We start from the raw sequence: 23,946 nt of genomic DNA on the forward strand, positions 1-23,946 counted from the left end.
ACAGTGAGAAAAAAACCATTTGAGCTACTTGTTATTAATTGCTCAACCTGTTTTACCTTGGAATCCTACATAATTATATTCCAGGGGAGGGGCAAACAACAGATGTTGAATAAAGGTTGAATCTCAGAAAATGAGACTATTTTAAAAATAAAGTTACTCTTGCTCACCAACAGGCTTTTTTTAAAATTATTTTTTGGCAGGACTTTTAGGCAGCAATTGATTTCTCATATTCACCATGCATTTGTGCATTTCAATAACATTAATGCAAAACAAAATGTTCTTTTTTTGTTTGTTTTAGTCTAAGAAGTAGATCAAATATACATGTACATAATATATTTAAGTTAGAGGCTCATAAAAAGCAAAACAAAAACAAAAGCAGGAGTATATCACAGCATTTTCTTAATCTTGTATTACATACATGTTTCACGTCAGGTAAAAAAAAAAGAAGATGTTACAGAAATATATATATATCTCTCTCTCTATTATATATATATATATATATATATATATATATATTTCTCATTGCTAAAAGTCAGTACATTCTTAAATTAGGTGACTGAGTAAAGGGCTAAATTACAAATAGTCTCTTGTTTCAAGTTCTAGACAGCATATATTGTATAGTTAACGTTAAGATTCAGTACACATTTTTATTAAAACCTTGGTAACTAGGGATATTATAGAATAGTTTGTGACTTTAATTTTTGGGGCCTACTTGTTCACATCTTCTATCCACTATTGCAGAAAATTATTTGATTTAAGGTAAATGAACGCATCATCATCATGAGTGTATTTCTTCCATGGACCTAGGAATACATCTGATTACTTTGCACTGTTTTCATCTCATCTAAACTTAAATGCCCCCAGAAAAGTAATTTTCTTCCAATAAGACTAAGTCTTGTGTAGCTGGGGAAATACCAATGACCGTATCTTTTAGATATTCATCATTCTAAGGAATTTTAATATAAAAGTTAAAATCAATAGAGAAGGATTCGTAATTCATTTGGCCCTTTTTCCTACTTGTTTTTTTCTATTTGTTAACTAAAAATATTTTATTTTTCAAGCATTCCCGACTTTGCTTTCCTTTGCTATCCTCACCCTACACACCATCACAAGTAGACTTCAGTCTGTTGATCTGCTTCCTCCAGGTGAGCAATTTCTTCATCTGCTAGCTTTCTTCTCTGTGATCCAAATTTTACTTGTTAGATGATAGCACTCATAAAACTATACATTTGCAAGGCAGAACGTGTGGACCTTATTTCTTTAAAGGAAAATAGCATAGTAAGTGAGTAATTTTCTTTATTGTTTCTTCATTAATGCTCTTAGTATTTCAGGAAAAGCTGTATAGTGTTAACGGTTGAAACAAGAATCTAGTCTTACACCAGGTTTTTCATATTTGTTATTCTTAAGTGAGTTTAAGTGGGCCAAATCGTAATTATTTCATATTTTGAAAATTCTACCACTTATATTAATTTCACTTAGGATATAGGGTAGAATAAACTGATGGAATAGAAAGTGGGCTATACAGGAAAGAAAGACTTGATTATTTTCTTTTGGTGTGAGTTGTTGGTGTAGATGCAATCTGCTTCACTGTTACCACCTGAAGAACTGTTTCACCTGAGAAACTGAGTCCCCAAATTCCTCTTTACTTTTGGACTCAATTACACATCATATTAGCTAAGTGTTACTTTGTGAAAATACGATAAAGACTTCTTTATACAATACTTTTAAAAACCTTTACATAGCAGCCCCATATAGTTTCCTAAAGGCAAGGCAGAACCAAAATTATATAAATTATAATGGCCAATGAGGCTAATGAATATTTAAATCCCTGGAACTCCATAAATTATGCAATATATTTCAATCTCTAAGTATGCACTAGATGTGATTCAGATAATCTTGGAAAACACATTAACATTTGAAACAACTGGAAAAATTAAGTAACAAACAGAAAAAAGTATTCCTATCTCAGGTGAAATTTTAGCTCAACATATTATATTATTCTATGTCTGGATATCATCCAAGTCTCTGAGTCGTTTGAAGGCTTTTGAGAGATTTGATTGGTTTCTGCATAGTTTAATCACTACATAAGAAAAACACTTGCTACTGGAGAAAATGATTATATCAGGTTGTTGCTGTGTTTGAAAAACATACATGTATATTATAGCAATCTAAGAATCGCAATTTTCCTTGCTTTATTCATGCCAGAGAAAGAGACAAGGTTGCTTTATTTCTTGTATGGAAATGAATGGAAATTGGAGGAAAATTAGAACAGCTTTAAACAGATGAGGTTGTAGTTGGGAAAGTTATAACTGTCCTTGATTTGGGGGTAATAAGGTGAGAAATTTGAAACACACACATATATAAGGCCTATATAAAGTCTTCCTTGTTACCCTTGAATAACTGATTTCACATTGATTAAATTTTAATTAATTGGGAAATGAGTTATATTTTTTCATTCAGCAAAAATTAAATTCAAAGGTATCATTTATAGCAATACATCATTTTGGATTTTAGAATGTAAATTCATATACATTATTTCATGTGTTCTTAATATATTTCTATCTTGATCTCACATCCATTCCCTGCTCAAGTGTATGTGAATGCTCAGTGGTACATACATGCACAGGCACATGCACACCTGTGAAGAACCATGGCCATTTACCAACAAGAAACACAGAGCTAGTGTTTTGATTGAGCACCAGGAAAACTGGAAGCTGTTGTTAGGTAAATTAAGCCTGATTTTATGTCCACTAAGTGGTTCTCAGAGATTGTTGCCTTTAGGCAAGGCCCCTTCTATTCATTTCCATCTGGCATATGAATGTAATTATTTAGTCATGTGTATGAAGGATGCATGCATAACTATATGTACCTTTGCTTTTTAGCTGTATTCCTTGGATGATAATTATGTGACAAATTTGAAGTTATCTTTTTAAACTTACATTTTCTCAGTTAAAGTATCAAGATAATCAGCATAGCAAAGCTTGCAAATATTTTCTATGAATATATATACTATAAAACTCTCAGCCGGGCGCGGTGGCTCAAGCCTGTAATCCCAGCACTTTGGGAGGCCGAGACAGGCGGATCACGAGGTCAGGAGATCGAGACCATCCTGGCTAACACGGTGAAACCCCGTCTCTACTAAAAATACAAAAAAACTAGCCGGGCGAGGTGGCGGGCGCCTGTAGTCCCAGCTGCTCGGGAGGCTGAGGCAGGAGAATGGCGCGAACCCGGGAGGCGGAGCTTGCAGTGAGCGGAGATCTGGCGACTGCACTCCAGCCTGGGCGACAGAGCGAGACTCCGTCTCAAAAAAAAAAAAAAAAAAAAAAAAAACTCTTCAATTTAGAATACAATTGTTGAGGCTACTGAATGTAGTTTTGCATATTTTTATTATCATAAAATTACTATAATATAATAATTTTGTCTCTGTTATAAAATAATCATACTAATATTTTTATTTTTGTTTAAATTATCTCCCAAATAGTTCATACAGATATAATCTTTGTGTTTTATAGGTAATAAATACATCAATGAGTTATGTATCTTGGGATGTATAGTTTTTAATAAATTCTTTAACAATACGTTATTTATATTTGGGATTTTATGCAGATATATTTACTTTTAGTAATAAAACAACTATATTCAATAAGAAAAAAAGCCTAAGTTTATTTTTACTAAGAACTGCTAACCTAGTAATTTTTCCATTTTATAATATACCAGGTAGGTTTCCTTTGTGATCATAAATACTTTTTTCATTTAAACAATGAGCATTAAAATAAATATATTACTGGAAATTTGTCGAATCAAATAGTTTAATTGTAGTTCACTTACAGGTAGACCTTGGATTTTAATGCTGGGTAACTTTATCTCAAGTCAAAAACTCATCTGAACCTGAAAAATGTACACATTTAAGGTTAGAGTGAAACTTACTTAAATTCAAGTGTTTTTCTCCTTTGTGTAGAGACTTTGTGATCCCAATTATGTGTCGAATAGAGTGTCCACATTCTCCAATTGACTTATGAATTATATTTCTAAAGGAATTTTAGGGTCCAGTTAGAAGACTACTGCTACTTTCCTAAACATTATAAAGAAATTTGCTGTGAAAGCAAATGTAAAAATCTGACTTGCTAGAATTTAAGTTTATTTATTTAGAATTGCCTAAAAATTTTATTTTGGCCAGATTGTGGAGGTCTTAGAACACCAAACTGAATAATTAATCATACATTCATTTTTGATAATGAATATGAAAATTGTTAAATAACTCCTTGAAAATACCTTCGGCAGCAACAAAAAATCACTTACTGCTAAGATTGAATGAAAAGATTATTAATAAGAAAAACTCAAAAATAGCATGTTTGAATTAAGAAAGACTGTCTTAATTAGTTCTTCTGTTATATCAACATGAATTCCTTTTTAGATTAGATTCAGATTGCAAGTCTGAAAATAAAATAATTGCTTATATATTTGTATTTGTTTTCAAATCACAGAAAATACTCTCCAAGATGAGAAAGTATTTAAAACATCACTGTTAGTCACTTTTTTGTCTCCATACTGTATGTTTCATGGTACCATTTTCTTTAAAAACACATTTTTATCTTTACTATGATTCAGAAATAGCCCTCTCCAGTAGCTTTTTTGCCCCTCAGTTTGATTACATAGCAGGATAATCTAAAGAGCCACATCTCCTCTCTTTTAATATGTAAATTTCCTGACCTCTTTTTACCAATTTCTCCATTGCTTCAGTGTGTTTTAATGATTACAAAACATTAAAGCTGTTACTAGAAAAATGGCTTGTCATTGCCAGTAAAACCTATTTCAAGAAACATTTCTGTATATTTACTTTAGAACATGGATATTAAGTGCATTGATTTTACTTAAAGTTTTATTCTTGGGATGAACCAATTGTAGAGGATAAAACACATCAGCTTCCAATAAATTTATAGCACAGTTACAGGTAATAAGAACAGAATGGTTTTAGAGAAGTAATTCCAAGAACAGCCTTTATTCAAAATGTCAGTTGTCAATCCTTTCCTACTCTTTAGAGATACTTTTGATTATTTAAAATAATAGTAGCCATAAGATTCACGGTTTCAGCAGCTTAGTGGTAGGGGTACTTGTTTGAGTAAGATCAAGGCCAAATTGTTTAGGTCCAAATGCCTGTATTTTATTCTAAAGTTACCTTTGGAAACTATCATTTTAATTGTCCTCTCAGAAAGAATCCACTTCATAGGAGACATTTGTATGTATTTATTAAGGTATGTATTTATTATTATTTTTCTGTGTGTGTGCATGCATGCACATATACACGTATGCATGAATGCATTGAGGGCATTTAGCTTTAGTTTTTACATTTTTGTTATTTAAGTGCTTTTTGCAGAATCATTTATGGAGTAGTATAGTTTCATATATATTTCTCACTCATTTGAATCTTTAAAAAAACCTTTTGTATTACTTCTTTCTTCAAAAGTATAATATTTTTGAAAATATTTGAGCAAGACATCCATCTGTTCATCTAAACACGTTTGTCTAAACATGTTCATCTAATTTGAGTTAACAAAGGAAACTTTAGATCTATCCCAAATAGAAATCTTTGAGTTTAATAAATAGCTTCTGGAAACTAGAAAGTCATTAAAAATATTAAAATATTAAAAACATTCTTTAAAAATCTATCTTCTGGGGCTCCCATATCCTATTGGCAGAGGTTGATTGCTAAATAATAAGCCAGAGAAGATGAACTGCATCTGAATTAACTGTTTCCTGAGAGTGCTAAAACTGACACCTGATTCTGTTTGCTTGTTTCTAGCAATTGAAAACAAGAGCTGCTAGAAACAAGAGGAACAACAGGATTTAAACTGATAAATAGATATACATCCCAACAGCAATCAGATAGCAGGCAGAGAAAAACACTAATAAGACTCTCTTGCTTGCTTCTTACGACGAGTTTGGCTTAATAGGCATGTTTTCATTGACCTTCCTTACAGGATTACCACTTTGCTAGGAGGATGACTTGAATCTTAGATGTATTCATCCATGTCATCAAAAACGGTGTCATTATCAGAGATGGGGTTAGCTTACAGAGGCAATAAAAGCATAAGGAAAACATCCTTTCTAAAGATGAAGAATAGTAGAATACTTAAACAGTCTTGGGTCTGAAATTCACAGTATTATTTAAGTTGCTAGAATTTTAAATTTGTCCTTGTAAACCAAACAGCTTTTGCTAACTACTGCATGCCGGAGCATAGGTTTCTCACTGCATATAAATCAGGTTCTTTTGGAAATTGCATTAACTCTTTCAAGACTCTAAAATTACAAAGACTTATTAATTAATTCATATGTTGATGATAGCTGTTGGCTAAAGTGTAAGCTAAAGAGACAGCTCACTTAAAAGAGAAAACTGCCTCATTTGACACGGCAATGCAGTAGAGGAAAAAAAAAAAAAAGAGAAACGTAGCAGAGAAGAGAGAAACCTATAGGTGCTGAGGTGTAGTTTTCATGATACTCACTGTTTTCCATAATTTAAAATTATAAACAGGTGATTATTTAAATACAGGCTTTGATTTCAATAACAGTGTCACTGGTTTAAAAAATTTCCTAAGGGGAAATTATTCTGACCTCCAAGTTCGAGTAGAATATATGTCAGGCAGGATTTATTTATCTCATAATTTAATATGGTATCCTTAATAATAGATAGAGAACTTTATATTTTGTATATAAACATTGTTTTTAACAGACATCTGATCTTACTGTAAATAATGTGTATCTCACAGCGATAGACAGTTATAATGTACAACTTCATTTGGTCCTGGAATCACTCTGAAAATTGACAATATAGGCTCACAAATGAATGGTAATGAAATGAGTAATATATAAAGTATATAGTTGTTCTAATTATAGGCTACCCATAGTATTTGATAACTTTTAATTTAATGATGCTTTCCATCAATTAAAGCATTTTGTTCAAATTTAGAAGTGTACATTGAGTGTGTCATATATTCAAGGAATGGAATGCTGAAGAATATACTGTAGTATCTTGATTTCAGGGAACTTTAGGGTCTCCAGGTAAACAGATAAAAAATAATAAGGAATGCAGAGTAATGCTGTAATATATAATTCAATGGGAAAATTGTTACATTATCTTCAAATAAAATATAAATGCTTATTTAGAAAAAAATGGAATTTTTTAAATTTCTTGTTCTTTATATAGTGTATCAAAAACCTTTTCAATGGAATGGTGTATCAAATTTGAAAAGTGTTCTGAGATTCAACATCCATCCATCTTATGCGTTGTTGTTCCCTTGGCTTTGTTGATACAGTTTTTACCTCTCTTTTGAATACCTAAAGAATCTCCTTTGTTCCAGACTCTCCGTTTTCTGATATTCTAAAATAATCCTTGAATATTTCAACTATTTTATCATATGAAATGATATGTTTGGTTAATGATAATAGAAAATTAGAGGAAGAGGGAAAAAAGATAAAGTAGATATAGGAAAAAGAAATATTTTTCTAATGAAGAATTTAAAAATGCAAAACTTATGCTGGTAACGTAAAATACCAGTTTAAATGTACATTAAGCCTTTCTTTAGTTGAGAAGAAGCAAGATGAGATGAAAGCTGAAAGCTGAGTTTGAGGGCTGGAATGCCTATTCCAACGAATCATTCAGGTCTTGTTATGTCTGTTGGAGATACTCTGGCTTAAGCCAAAAACTCCAGATATCTGTTTTTAGAAATAAAGCTGATTTGGATTCTATTTACCCTACAGCTCATCCCAATTCTGTAGTTTCATAAATGGTGTCTGATATCTTTCCAATCAACCACCCAAATAATTCAAAAATCTTTGAGACATATGATACACTGCTGCATTCAGTTTGGTCTTTTACTTAGAACTTTCCCATTCTTTTTTCAGATCCTAGCAAATTTTCTCTTCATTGTTATGTCAAGTGTTGCCATTGCAGCTTCAGTCCTTTGACCTATAAAGCTGGTCTCTTACTGCACTGTGAAGTGCACATTCCCATGTGAGGTGTGTTTCTTTTCTTAATCCTTCTTTACCTGGGCCGCCCTCTCTCTGCTCTCCACTCTCTGTTGAAACCCTGATCAGCCTTTGAATCACAGATCAAGCACCACCTCTTGCATAAAGCCTTTCACAATATTACAACCTACGCTTTTCTCTGTATTTCTGCTGCTTGACATTCACGTGACATAGTTCAAAATGTAATTGATCATGAATATTTCCAATGTAGCTGATTTCACATCTACTTTTTCGTTTCCAATCAAAGTTTACACTCATCAGTGAAGACAGATAGTCTTACAAACTTCAGAATTTTAAAAGTAGATAGACGTAGGTTTATGTACCACAGGCCTGTCTCCAACAAAACACTCGTTCTACAACATTCTTTCCAAGATACCCCTCCTTGAAAACTTTCAATTCCTCGGCAAAGTGCGGGAGGTGTGTAATGCATTTTTACTTTGTAAATTATTGCGTGTAACTTCTTTAAAGTAATTGCTGAACTACACATATCTAATGCGCCCACAAAATGTGAGCTGTCTTTACACTGGTGGGACATTTGAATTGTATTGTTTTCCCTTGAAAGTCTCTGTCAGCGCACTTTTCTCAAAGTGAATATAAACCTTTTTCTAGTGGTATAGTATTGAGCTTCAGCCAGTTCTCTTCAGGGTACCTGTTAGGAAAAAGATGGTTCCATTTAGCTGTGCCTTTGCTTCCAAGCATCTGCTGCTGCCCCAGGTAATGGCTGTGCCTACAGAAGGGAATTCAGGGAAGGGGCAGGTTAAATTTTCAATGTTAATCTCAGAGTGGCATGCCATGGGACACAAATTATATTTGTGCCATAAATTCCCAACGCATGGCTTAGATTCTCATTGTTTTGCAGTCCTAGCACTTCTGTATAAAATACTGTTTTGTATTTATTCCTTATCATATTTCATTTCAATTTATCTTAAGTTCTGTTCATCTTACAGCACTATCTATGTGTGGTCAATATATATGCCAGAAAATTCTACTCTGGTAAACATTTTACTATGTCCAAAGGGTCACAAACACTTAAAACCATCCCTGAAGGTGTGCAGGTGCATTGAAGAGTAAGTGCAAATGCTCCAAACTGCTCCAAATACCCAGCTGTGATTGGATTCACTTGCTTATGATATGGGACAGTGATTTCTGGTGTCTGAATGCAGCCGTGGCAATACATTCAAAATCATTGTGTGATGCAGGTGCACGCTAGAGGATTGGTACTTCAAAGCTGCCGTGGTTTGACTATTTGATAGTATTATAACAACTTCCTCTGCGAAATGTGCTCTCTGCTATCAAAAGAGATAGAATGGCACTTCACAATGTAAATTCTGGAAGCCAGATTAGCGGTGCATACTCCTCAAAATGTATACATTTTTTTCTCATAGTATTTTTATTATTTGAGCTATATTTTAAATTTATAATTCTTTATGGGACTGATTTCTTTAAAAATAATTTCAGTTCCTGGGGTCCTATGTCTAAGTTTTCCTCGTTATATCACTGCCAACATGTGAACAGGCAGCCTCATGAAATAAGCGTATCATAACAAGATATATTTTCCTCATTACATTAAAAAATAAAAGCATCAAAAGACATTCCATATCTGTTTATCTGTATATGAGTTACTTGATTAAGAAACAACATGTATCCCTGTGTACAAGGGAGACACATGGGAAATACAATGCTATAGAAGAATAGCTTAGCTAAGCAAGCAATGGATTCTCCGATTAACATTTTTTCTTACCCAGCCCTGTTCTTCCCTGCATAAAGGATAAAACAAGCTTATTAAAAATGGTGTTAAAATAAAACTTGGAAGTAGGAAAAAAATTCCGGGAAATTTGTAATATTAGAATACCCATTTAAAAATCTGGCACAGGAAAAAATGATTTTGATACAACTTACTCATCCAGAACCGTCTCTAGAAATAATATTGAAAGCAAAAATTTTACTCCTTATAGTCAGATAGTGAGAACAGAATATTTATTTTTAACAATATACAGGTAAATGGGACATCGAAGTCATAAGTGGAAATAATAATGTGTATGAATATAGATTGTTAAGGTACCATTTATATGGAATGATTCACTCTATCATTATAACAAGTGTAAAGGTTTTATAGGATGGGAAAAGAAAGCAAGTGAATAGTAATCAACATAGACAGAAAAAGAAAGAACTGTTTATGTTAGAAAAGTGTCAGTTCACCGGATGTTGTAAATTATGTCAACTCACTGAAAGAAAAATCCATTTTATTAGAGGTATGTTGGACGATTTTCCAATGAGATTTCTATTTTATCATTGATGTTTTCTGTATGTTAGAATATATTGGGATAAATTGCAATTTGTTGTGATAATAGGAAAGTGTGTGCACATGCATGTGTGGGTAATTGTGTGTATGTGCTGAAGAAAGAAAAAGACCATAAAATCAAGCTATTGTTATACCATTAAAGCCTCTTAACAGAAAACCATTACTGCGCATGAACTGCCAGCCAAAGGTCTTGGCTTGGCTTGGTTTGCAGATAATAAAGAATTTGTGATGGGTACTTAGCTTAGATTCTACAGAATTAATCTACAGAACACTAGTGCAAACCATAAATAGAGACGAGAGCTTGCTTTCTGATTTTCCAGACAACTAATTAGATACTATGAAAGCTTACGTTGGGGAAAGAAGGTAAATCAGAAACAAAAAAAGAATAATGGGAACAAATAAAACTAGACTTCCATTTATAGAGTTGTCTACTTGGAAACAACTCTAATATTAAGATGCTGTTCGAAACGATACCAACTACCACAGTAATAGAAGAGTATGACTTCTATTTAAATCTGTTTACAAAACAGAAATAAGACCATTTGGTTGACAGTCGTAAAGCACAGATAACTTTCTGAAATGTCTTTTTCCCGTGGTCACAACAATTTAGACTGTCTTTATTGATGCCATGATTTATAGATTTTGGTTTTTAAGCGTCTGTGACACAGACATTTATCTCATCATTATAGAAAAGAAAATCAGAGGCAAATACTGGATGCACATAGGAAACTCCTGTGCTGGAAACTATATGCATGTTTTCAGATGTACAAATATGTGAGTTCCCAAGGTACCAAGTAAGCGTGAAACTCAGGGGAGGAAATCCTTTTATGCTCTCTAAAATTTCCCTAAGTGGTCACAAATTACTTTTGTAGTGCTTTGAAGACAGGGAAAACAAGTTTAAAATTCTGACTTGTGACAAATTTCTCCCTGAGAGCAAGACAGAATAGAATAAAGAGGTAGATTCTCTCCAAAGTAAGACTCTTTTGGTTGGTTCCTAGGCATATTTCCTGTGTTTGGACACTACAGAATCAGAACCCACAAGTGTTTTTCCCTGAACTTTCCACAATAACTATGTTCAACTGAGGCCAATTTATCGTTGTTAATCTTGGTTGATTTTAATAACATTTTGGTTTCAACTTTCCATCTTATACATGGTAATTTTTGGCATCATTGAAATGGTTATGCACTCCTGTGATATAGCGACATTATACAATTAAAACACATTGTAAAATTAAATTATATAACATTTGTGGGAGACTATTAAAACCCAACAATTGACCAGGCGCGGTGGCTCACGCCTGTAATCCCAGGACTTTGGGAGGCCGAGGTGGGCGGATCACAAGGTCAGGAGAGCGAGACCATCCTGGCTAACACGGTGAAACCCCATGTCTACTAAAAATACAAAAAAAAATTACCCGGGTCTGGTGGCATGCGCCTGTAGTCTCAGCTACTCGGGAAGCTGAGGCAGGAGGATGCTGTGAACCCGGGAGGCGGAGGTTGCAGTGAGCCGAGATCGCACCACTGCACTCCAGTCTGGGCTGCAGTGCGACTCTGTCTCAAAACAAAACAAAACAAAACAAAACAAAACAAAAAAATTTAAAAGCAGATAATTTGACGTTTTTATCTAAGTATTTTTTCCTCACATAGATATAATTTAGAATAATTTCACAATGGCTTAATTCCTCGGAAGGTATATTTTGTCACAAAATGATTGCTTGCTTGATATCCTTAAGATTACGCTGTTAAACTGCTTAGTGTAGGTTAAAAAAGAGAAAGATAGAGAGCTTTCAAATATTATCAGCCAATATGAATATGCAGATTTCAGGTATCTTTATGTCCAAATCCATTGTAATTACATGAAATTCAAAATCAGACACAGTTAAAGTGTTGATCTAATCATAGATTTTGCACCCAGGCTTGTGGCAAACGGGAAGATTAAAATGTTGCTTATTAATGCTTTTAGTCTGAAAGATGTATATGTATATGTGCACATTTACATATATAAACTTTGTTAATATATAAGCAAATATATAAAATATTATTTTATTTACAATAATAAAATATTGTCTTATTTTTGTATCTCTTATATTATGAATTTAGAAATTCCTGGGATTCACCTGTATTTCTCTTATGGCAATTGCTAGCAATGTTCATAAATGCATAGGTTATGGATTTAAGATTTTCTATTTTATTAATGAATTTTTAGACTGTCTTGGAAAAAGCTAAGTTTTATCACAAACATAAAAATAAAGGTTTGTATACAATATGAATATGTGTGCATGTGTGTGTATGGTTTACGGTGCAGGTAAACTGCAAGTACTATAGTCTTTTGAGTTACTTCATCTGTTTTGCAGAAATGTCATATAAATTAAGAGGCACAATTGAACTAATTAAGGCTACTGCATTTAGATACTTCCCTTTGAGGCCTGCATAATAGTCAGATGCAGCAACAGAAGTATAGAAAGTGATTCTTAATACTAAAAAAGGGTTTAAAGTTATTGAATGTCACATGATATTTCAGGGAATCATGCTTTTAAAAGATTAGACACTATAAACTAATAGTTTATAACTGCAAACACTATAGTTTACAGTGACTAATATAGGCAGAACTGCCCACAGTTCCATCTTGTGTACTTTAGAATTGTTTTCTTTCTGCAATATAAACATGCTTATCTGTGAGTATCTCTCATCTGCATACTATTTAGATTTTGTTATGTTTCTTGGCAAGGGATGCATTCTGTGAAGGGGTGATCATGTTATATTGAGGAGAGTAGGAAAATAAAACTAAATAATCTCTTGGTAATCCCAGATTGAACCTGAAGAAAAAAGTGAATATTGGGTCAACTATTTTTGATTTGATTTCTTCTGTTCAGGGTTTCTGGACTTGTTTTCTGGTGTATATATTGAATATATGAAATGGTGGCTATCTAAATAATTTGCTTTTGTTTTCATTTCCATAGCTTATAATTCAACATATCTATTCCAGAATCCATTCCCCTTAAAGTACAGAGAGCAGTTTGACCATCTACCTTAGAACTGTAGGGCTTAAGTAAATACTCCTCAATGTTATTTTTTATTATACACACTTAACTTATTGAGGGCATTTATAAAGGTAGAAGGTACACATGGCAGAAATACTGCTAATACAACTTTTCTTGTCTTAAACAAACCCTGTCTTTGTGGCAGCTTTCCCTCCTTCTCCCTCCACACTCCACTCTACCTTCATCTCCCCGCAGCCCTTGAGTCCCTCTCATTCTCCTTTCCCTCCTTCCCTTCACTTTGTTTTGCTTCTTCCCTTTCTACTTTCTTCCTTTTTTCCATTTGTCTTTTTTTTTTGTCCAACCAGTCATTCATTGTATATTATCTGTCTCTTCTTTCTGTATTTACCTATTCATCTATTTATGTTTCTTCAAAAATGATTTCCCTCTCTCACAAATTCTAACTTGACCCTTAACAGTTAGAGTTCACTTCGTGCTCATAGTTTCTGCTATTTGTACAAAGGTGTCCATTCAATTGTCTTCACTGCCTGTGAACTGCTGCCATCAAAATTATAGTTTAATCACAAGGTGAACAGCTTGTAATGTATCATGATCAATATTCAAAATGTACTCCCCACGATGTGATATAAAGGAGTTAAGTAAAATGCTGCAGATTTTCAGCAGTGACAAGCAAACAATAATTTTATGTTGTTGGTTTCAAATTCAAGGTCGATTTACACTTTTGTACGTCTGCATTATTCTCTTTTTCTCTCTTTTAAATTCATATTGAATTCATTCAGTGTTAGCTATTCAAATAGCTACAATGAAAGGCTGGTACAATATGAAATATGAAGCTACATTAGCATATTTTGAAGACAGTGTATGAGTTATAAATGAATTTTAAAAAAATAAATGATACAAAGTATTACTGAGTGAGATAGATTGTAAAGTTTTCTAATTTTCCTTCTTTTTGAAAGATAAAATTTGCAGAAAGTTATCTATTTATTGAAATGATATTATGTTATTTTTTCTAACATTTACTGACAGATATAAATAAGGTAATATTTGTGATTCCCATTTAGAGTAGGTAAAGGAAACATAGACTCATACTTGATATTGAACCTTTCTTTTTGCTTTTCTACGTATTTATTTACTTATTTATTTTGAGACAGGGTTTAACCCTGTCACTCAGGCTGGAGTGAAATGGCATGATTACAGCTTACTGCAGCCTTGACTTCCTGAGCTCAAGCCATCTTCCTGCCTCAGCCTCCCGAGTAGCTGGGATGGGAAGCACGCACCACCTCGCCTGGCTAATTTATTTATTTTTTTTTATTTTTGTAGAAGGGCATCTTGCTATGTTGCCCAGGCTAGTCTCAAACTCCTGGGCTCAAGTAATCCTCCTGCCTCAGACTCCCAAAGTGCTGGGATTATAGGCATAAGCCACCATGCTGGGCCAATACTGAATTTCTGATACCCCTTTTTAAAAAATTTCAGCTTTAATTTAAATACATAAATGGAGGCTTCTGAATAAAATTAATGCCTAGTTTCTGCTGCTCTTCATGTCTGTCTAACTGTCTTTCAATTTGTAGATAGTATTTGGGTCTGTAGATGCCCTGTGAGACTACTTTTCAGCATTCTTTCCTGCATAATAAATTTAACAGTGAATATTTAATTTACTCATAAGAAAACATTTCTTTTAAAAAATGACAAAATTAAAATAGAAGAAAGATACCTAATTTTTTTTTTTTTATGTTTTGCAGGTGTGAATAAATAGTATAGTATCTTTGTTCTGTCAAGACACCATTTGATTTCTTCCTACAAAATTTCAATCTCTTAAGAAACTATTTTATCTTAAAACCTTTCGAGATAAAACAGATTGTGGGCCTTTTAATGTAAATAATTATTTACATGTTTTAAGTATAATTTTAGGTTTCATATATAGCTTTGAGAAGTGATATACAAATGTATCAATGCTGTTACATTTGCTGCTATTTTAAATACATCTTTCATGTGGAAGTCTTTTCTTGCACAGGACACTCTAAATTCATGGGGATCAACCAGCATCAATTAAATGGCAAATCCCAAGGGCGCCTAAAACTGTAGGCACTTCTATTTCCATTACGTAAAAGTAAACTGTAAATATCCTCTCCTAAAAGTAAAAGTCTCTGATTTAAAAATAGTCATTAACTACAATAGGCACAACCATTTATAGAAGAAAGGGACAACTGGGAAGATGTAGCTCAAAGTTATGGTTTAAAATATTGGGGTCAATGGAAGTATGCAGCTGTTCTATAATTAAGGATTTTTTTTTTTCATATTCCATGTTCAGCATCTGTGAAGTAGAGATCATTAAAAGAATGCTTTATTTAGATTCTCTATTGGCAAAGGAAAAAAGTAAAAATTCCCACAGAAAGCATTATTATTTAAAATGGAAAATCATGATTTGTCATTCATTTTGAACTATATCTGTTGCGTAAATGCATTTTCACCTACTTACACCCAAAAACAAAAAGCTGAACAGAAAACTGATTACATGATCCGTAAGCCTATCTAATAAAATAGGAATGTGCACTTTTTGACAAGTTTATTCATAAAACATTCTGATAAAAAATTCCATTTGCCACTCTGAGTAGGAAAAGTAAGCATTTAAAGGAAACCTTTTATTTCGTGACTGTCATCCAAATAGCAATTGCAAGCAAAATAGTGATAAAACATTTTTTAAAGAGCAGCTTAGAATTTGTTATGGAAGTTTGCAATCCAGTTTTTGCCCTGTTATTTGATTTGAAAAAAATAATGCTGATAATCTTTTTTGAAGTTCACTGTTTCTAGGATGAGTTATAGAGAACAAAGACTAACTGATATTCCCAGGAGTTTAGTTTACAGTGATGCTCTGTTCTACTGAGAATGATTCTCCAATGGCCACCTCTTACTTCTTCCCAGGCTATGGGAATTCGTTAATATCTAGAGAATAGACTTAAATTAAACCATTGTCTCAACCAGCAGGTTTATGCAACCATCCTGAAATGTTTTAATTATTGTTTTCTTTTCCTTTTTAATTAAGAGACCAGAGGTCAAGCAAACCCATTGAGAGCTGATCACAGCCTCTGTAGAAATTTAAAGAAAACCCTAATGATTGGATTTGCTGTTTTCTCTTTTGTTTTGCAGAACCAGAAGAGTGTGTTAATTGCACAGATGAATGCCGAGTGCTTGGTCATTCTGACAGGTGCTGGATGCCACAGTTCCCTGCAGCCAATCAGGCTGAAAATGCAGATTACCGCACAAATCTCTTTGTACCTACAGTTGAAGCTAATGTTGAGACTGAGACTTACGAAACTGTGAATCCCACTGGGAAAAAGACTTTTTGTACATTTGGAAAAGACAAGCGAGAGCACACTATTCTCATTGCCAACGTTAAACCTTACTTAAAAGCCAAACGTGCCCTGAGCCCTCTCCTCCAAGAGGTCCCCTCAGCATCAAGCAGCCCAACCAAGGCATGCATCGAGCCTTGCACCTCAACAAAAGGCTCCCTGGATAGCTCTGAAGCAAAACCAGGAGCCCTGGCTGAAGCAAGCAGTCAGTACTTGCCCACTGACAGTCAGTATCTGTCGCCTAGTAAGCAACCAAGAGACCCTCCCTTCATGGCTTCTGATCAGATGGCAAGGGTCTTTGCGGATGTGCATTCCAGAGCCAGCCGGGATTCCAGTGAGATGGGTGCTGTTCTTGAGCAGCTTGACCACCCCAACAGGGATCTGGGCAGAGAGTCCGTGGATGCAGAGGAAGTTGTGAGAGAAATTGATAAGCTTTTGCAAGACTGCCGGGGAAACGACCCTGTGGCTGTGAGAAAGTGAAAAAAAAAAAAATGGCATTGGCATTTTCTTGTCTCTTCTGTTGATTTAAAGATGATTCCTCCTGGTGATAACCCATTTTACAGGGATGAAGAAAGACCAATGCTGCTTTAAGGCTTTTAGTGAACATCTGAAGTGCCCACAAGTATGTTCTTTCCACTGCTGTTTCTTTTTCAGAGATAACAATGGTTTCGTTTTGACCAAACTTATATTAGGACAGAATTATTGATGCTTAAAGAGAAAAGAAAAAAGGGAAGAAAAAGGAGAGAAGAAAAAGGAGGATAAGAAGAATTACCTTTTGACAATCTGTTAGGAAGGTATGCAGTGTGAGAATTGAAGTATTTCTGATCACTCTCAGACTGTCCTCCGTGATTTATGCTGACTTAACTGTTTACCTATAAACCCCATACAAAGCAGGGTCATAATTTGTGATCTGTGGTGGATTTCTAGCAGTCATCACAGGCTTCTACTGAAAGTCCTGAAAAGACCTTGCAGTAGTCCAAGCTACACCAAACATTAACACGTATTTGTGGTAAACATTTCTGTATAAAGTTACCTGACACACATATAAACACAAGGAACATTCCATATCATTAGTCAAAAACAAAAATAAAAACAACAAAAAAAAAACCTTTGGTCATTTGTAAGACATCTCATGTCGTATAAAAGTTAAATGTAAAAAGATATAGTCCATTTTGTCCTGCACACACGTAGACTAATTCACGTCATTAAAGGAGAAGAAAATTTAAAGATTTAAAATGCCTATTTAGCATTTTAGTGTCCAACAAAGATTTAAACAATGATGAGTATGTTTTAAATTTGACATAGAAAAGTTCTAAAAATTGGTTACCATTGAGTGGTAAGATTCAGAGAAAATTAACTTGATTAATATGTTTTATTCATTTGTGGACACTAAAATAGCTCAGGAAAGTGAAAATGTCTTAGACATACACAAGTCACATGACCATTTAAATGTGCAAATGTAAGAAGATTCAATGTGTTTACATCAAATGACATATTTTTTATTGATTTATTGCAGATTCAGTGCATATGAGCCAAATTGTTGAGTGTATAAGAGCTATATTGTGTATTTTATTAAATTAATATATAGTTGTGTTGCAAAAATATTTGGGCTTATATTGTAAATGGCAAGTGTTGCCTCGGTAGCTGTCGAACTCTATGAGTTTTGTTTTTTCCTGCTTCCTTTTCCCCATGGAGTGTGGGAAGCAGTGCCTCAGAGCAAAGTCTCTTGTTTAATGTATAGTCTACCAAGTACTACAGTACATAATCTGTTCAAAATGTGTTTGAGTGAGCTGATGGAGCTAACTGAAAGGTCAAAAAATACATCCATCAGTCATGGTTATGTGCAAGTCCTTGTAGAAGATTTTATTAAAGTCATGCTAAATCACAAGAATTAACATTTGTACCAATATCTGAAACTTCTTCATGTTTTTTCAATAACATACAGCTTCTGCCTATGTAGATATTATATCATCAGTTGGTTCTCAAAGTATTTTAAGTGGTTCAGATGTGTGTTCCCATTAAATTTCAAAAACATGAAAAATGCTTTAATGCATGTATGTACCAGCAGTGGTTACTTGCATTGTGTAGTGTTTTTCAAGAGGTCTGTGTCTTAACAAAATGTTTTCCTTTATCTCAGTGCTCTTCTGCCTCTTTTTTGTTGGTGTCCTTTGAGAACAATACACCTTCTATTCCTTCATTTGGTTACACCTTTTCTTGTGACATTTAGCGAGTTTCAAACTTAATTCCATATGAGGCTAAGAAACCTCAAATTTCAGGAATTGGGAAAAATAAAATTAGCACTTGCAGAAGTAGCAGCAGATGGCAAAATGCCTTGATTGACATTTTCTTTCAGCATTTAAAATTTTTGGCATTTTACAGCTTCATGACAAACAGTTTTGTGCCCATACCTTAGAAAATGTGGTGCTGAGTTAAATAAAGGCTGTTTGAGCACTGGAGCAGAAAAATGCATTATTTGCAAACTGGTGGAGAATTTTGTGCCTTCTCTTCTGGCCACCAAGCCAGTGTAGAAACAGCATAAATGTCATAAAAATTCTTATATTTAAAACAAAAACAAAAGCAAAAACAAACATTGAATTAAATTAAGTTTTGTAATTTTAAACTTTAAAAACTTCTACTGAAAATACTTCCATCAAATGCCATCAATATTTTAGACTGTACCTCGTTTGCAAAACTGCTTTGAGAGGGAAGAGTGGACAACTCCCATCAGCCTTATTCTCTTGAGAACTATATTTTGGTTCCTAGTAACAGCCTTTCCAAAGCTCTACTCTTGGTGTTTATTACTCATAAATGTTTAAATTAGAAAAGAAGGGATCTTGTACCTGTGAAACCTAATTGACTCTCTATATTTTGGACAATTTATGTATCTGAAATGTGTTGTCTCTGTTAGATGACGTTATTTTTGCCAGGAGACTACAGGTTGATTTAGCTTGATAGCTGAAATTTGATGGAAAACTGATTTCCATTTAGTCTTACCAAGTGTTGCCTCTCTCTTACTAGACAGATAACCACTTAGTAAAATCTAAAGCAGTATGTAAATGAAATCAGCAAAGAGAGTAGGGTTTATTTTTTAAACATTCTTAATACTAAGTAACCAGTTGTTCAATTTATTATATGTGTCTGAGGACATTAAAACACCATAAGATTTTAAGAATTGGTTGTGCCAATGTGTGAGGGATTTACCTTTAGGCTCTCTGTCACCAGTGATTTACTAGTGTTAGCTGTTTAACACATTATCTGTATTTAGTAGTGATTATTTATTTACAAGTTGGTGGTAATACAGCAGTCAGGACTCTAAGCTTTTATAGTTGAATTGAAGAAATCTCGCTTTCATTCATTTAGCTGGCAACTGCCTTTATCGCAGACCTCTGGTGCTTGGCTTTCAAGGAAGCCTATGAGATGCCAAAATCACACCTTTAGGGAACAACTTGCTCTAATAGGTGATGCATGAGCAAACAGTGAGATTTGAAGGGGTTTTAGCATAATTTAGAATGTGAAAAAAATATCAGTTCACATCTTTCAAGTACTAACCCCTCAAAAATATCCCACACATACAAAATATGTGATGTGATACTACTTTAGTTCTTTTAGGTCTTTAAGTAACTGAAGTTAAGCACAGAAAAAAAAAAATCACTTCATGGAAATTTCAGTAAGAAACCCAAACTTCTAAAAATTGCTTACAGATGAATTAAAAAAAAAAAAATCAGCAACAAAATAACTTTTTCATCAGTTAAAAGTAGTGAGAATCTGTGTTAGTTATACCTATACCAAAGTAAACATTAAAGAGACATATCATGCAATTTCAAAGAATTCTTTCATGCTATTTCTTAACCTGACACTTCTAACTTTATTGCAGGCAATAGACAAAGATTGGCTCACTACTCCATAGGTTAATTGAATTCCTGGTTGAGAAACTAACTTGTTTTGTTTTCCAAAATTAGCTGAAATCTTGTAAAACATGACTTCTCTTTAAAGGATCTAGACATTGCTCGATATAAAATATGGCACCATAAAAAAAGCCATGTAGTAATAGAGCATATGCTATTTTAGAACCAGGTTAAAAGCTGTTTGTTATCTAATAGAGTAGAAGTTACTGAGTTCAACAAATACACAGGTCTGGCATAATATATGCCCAGTCATAATTGTCTGATTATATTCTTTTGACAACAGACAGCATTTATCAGAGCATTAATTCAAATGAGAGTTTTGGCTATCAAGATGTGTTGATTCGAAATATAATTGAATGAGACCTGATTAAAGTCTGACTTTCCTGGCCCCAGTGTTTTGCAGGTTGGCTATTTCCATTATCAACCCATCACTCCATAAGGTTCTTAGCTGCACCAAGTGATTGGTGAACAAGGACAACAACAAAAGCAGCATACATTGTATGGATTTATCTCAACGCTATTGTTTAATGGCTGTGTTTAATGTGACCTATCTGGAAAATGAGGACTCTGAATAAAAACCTATTACTAATAGTGGTGTTGCCTTCCCTTGAATTCATTAACACAGAAGGGATGTGTTACACACTGCATATCACAGGGACCCTGATCGTGATTATTTTAGAAAAGCAAACTATGGCATCACAACTCATTTTGCTAGTTATCTGCTTAACAGTAAAATAAGACTTAAAAAAAAAATACTTGATAATATCACTAGTTTCTCAATAGAAGTGGATTCGCAATCTTTCACATAGCTTAGATAAATTGACTAGTTAAATAATTACCAAGGGTTCATATTTGTGATATTTGAACACAATGAACTAATGATATTTGAACTAATGATATTTGTGGTTTTTAATATTTGCAATTAGTATAAAGATAATTTGGCATAACATCCCAGAGGATTTCAGAAAAGTAAGTTTATAAGTCCTGTCATAATCTTACATGACTGATGAAAGGAAATAGAACACTCCTCCCTCATCTGCAGGGGAAACGATCTGAGACCCCTAGTAAATGCCTGAAACTCCATATAGTACAGAATCCAATATATACAATATGTATAAATGGTATTTTAAAGTAAACACATATTTATCTTGACATTTTACAATAATAAATCTCCTTTTCTCCCCATTTAATAAGCATCTATTGCATTCATACTATGTGTTTGCTTTGGGCTATGATGCCTCAGGAGTAAACACTAAAAAGGAATGGTGTCAGGGTTACTATCTTGTTGGAGAAGTAATTAGGTACATTCTAATATGCATTACTCTTTATAAATTAGATTTTGTTGTTTGCATTTCTTCTCAGTTAATCCACACATCCCATATATCTGCCATTTCACTAACTGAGTGACATCTTCTAAATTTCAAACCAGTCTAATATTCTTTTTGTTCGGACTTTATTTTTTTTTTTTAATTTTACTTTTCTTCCAGCAGCGTAACACATATCATGAAGAGTGCATTGCTTTTTCATATCTAAGAAGATCTTTATGGGTTATATTTATTGTTATAGATTAAATAACTTGCATATTTATTCTTTTGTTCATTTATTTGCTTGCTTTTTCTTTTTTTATTGAAGACCATTTACGGACAAGGTACTATACAAGGATCCTAGGGTACAAAGAAGTGCTAAGCCAATTACATTTTGCTCTTAGAATATGTATAGTTTTTGCTTGGTGATATTTACTAACATAGAAATTGACCTTATGCTACCTTGACATTACTACTTAATACAAGTAATTTCATTACATAATAAAAATAACTTTACTTTTAAGAATAGCAAAAACCATATGCTTACCATGTCGTTCCTTCACTGCTCTCAAGTAGACCAAGCTGTTAAATGAGTTACCTGAACAATCTGACCAGGGTGGTACTGGTCAACCTTTTTTCTTTATTTATTGAAGATCACTGAGTCTTCAATAAAAGTACTTCAGGGACTCAGTACTCCCTGAGAACTGAGTCATTCAAATGAAGCTCCCTGTCTGGCTATGCTGCAATTAGGAGGAACTGTGGAAGGGACATATATCACAGGCTTACTCCATATCAATGAAATGTTAAAGTCCTCCATATAATATTTACCTAAGTAGGTATAGTCACTAGATACAATTATTTGGCAACAACATCATTCTTTGTAGAATATGAAGAAAATTAATTTGTAAAGATTAGTATAGCATCAATAAGGCACATACAAATAGATCAGCCAGCTAAAAGACCATCTTAAAGCTCTTTATTACCTGCTTTTGGAGGTGGATGCATTCGGCTCACCAATAGCATGTATCATTTTCTGTTCATTTTAGACACTAATGATATTTTAAGAAATCTATTCTACATTAGGGATCAAATTCTCAGTATTCCTAAAGGAGGGTGCAGCTTCTTTTAATGTTCCTCATTTTAAATATTTCAGAAAGAGTTATCAAAAAATAACTTAGGTTTTGGTCAAACTATGGCAATAAGTATTTTACTGCAAGGAATAAGTAAAGGAGGGAAGATACTGGTGAGCTTTTACAAACTATGTATTACACAGGTCAACTTACCGTTCATTAGCTCTAATTAGTTGCTCTACTTTTTCTCTTACAAAATGAAGCATCTCACTTTGAGAGGAATGATATGTTATTTGTTCCACTCTCCTTTTCTTATACACATTAAGTTATTTGTAATAATCAAACTAAATTTTGATTATGATTCATATTTTAAAATAAAGCTTTCTGAAGTTATGTAATTCAAATTACTTTGTAACATATTCCAAAGATTGTAAGGAAAAATAACCAAATTTTAAACCTTTTTTAAATTAACTTCAAATAGATTATTACTATATTTTGTTCAAAAAATTGGCATTCAGCACTGCTTATATGAAGACTATGCTTACTTTCCTAAGGATAATTCAGAATCTAAGTTAATACTAATAAACTCTGCTTATAGAGCATATTTCAATTCACAGAACACTTTCACAAATTGATAAGACGTTACAGAAGTAAGAATTCTAAAGCTCAAAGAGGTCAATGGTCTTATCCAAGGGCAACTAGTTGGGAAGCCTTGTACTCAGACTTGAACTAAAAGTTCAATTCCTCCTGTTATCATAGACTTTGTGAATTCTGCAATCCTGCCATATTTAAAATCTTACCCCTCTAGTATCTTCAATGTAACATTTGAAATCGTTTTCAAAATTATTCCACTAATACGATTGTCTTTTAAAATTCACTGTTACATCATATACTTTAGATCATCTTTATGTTAATGGTTCTTAATGGTCAGGATTGTTTCTCCAGGATTGCCTTCAATTTTTCATTGCCATTTTAAAGATATTTCACAACATGGGTG

General features: G+C 33.4%; 1 protein-coding gene across 3 annotated transcripts in view; it reads left to right on the plus strand.

Moving 5' to 3' along the window:
• PCDH17 (protocadherin 17) overlaps window positions 1-21,166 on the plus strand; it is a 97,576-nt gene extending 76,410 nt beyond the window's left edge. For 2 of the 3 annotated variants that reach the window (XM_031655873.1, XM_031655872.1), the window contains 2 exons: window positions 1,062-1,145; window positions 16,468-21,166. In XM_031655873.1, coding sequence (XP_031511733.1) covers window positions 1,062-1,145; window positions 16,468-17,150 — 767 coding nt within the window. In that variant the 3' untranslated portion in view covers window positions 17,151-21,166. The remainder of the gene's footprint in view (window positions 1-1,061; window positions 1,146-16,467) is intronic. The other variant, XM_021929667.2, reaches the window with a different exon arrangement.
• The last annotated feature ends 2,780 nt before the right edge of the window (window positions 21,167-23,946 follow it).

Source organism: Papio anubis, chromosome 15 (genome assembly GCF_008728515.1).
Source record: "Papio anubis isolate 15944 chromosome 15, Panubis1.0, whole genome shotgun sequence".
Lineage (NCBI taxonomy): Eukaryota > Metazoa > Chordata > Mammalia > Primates > Cercopithecidae > Papio > Papio anubis.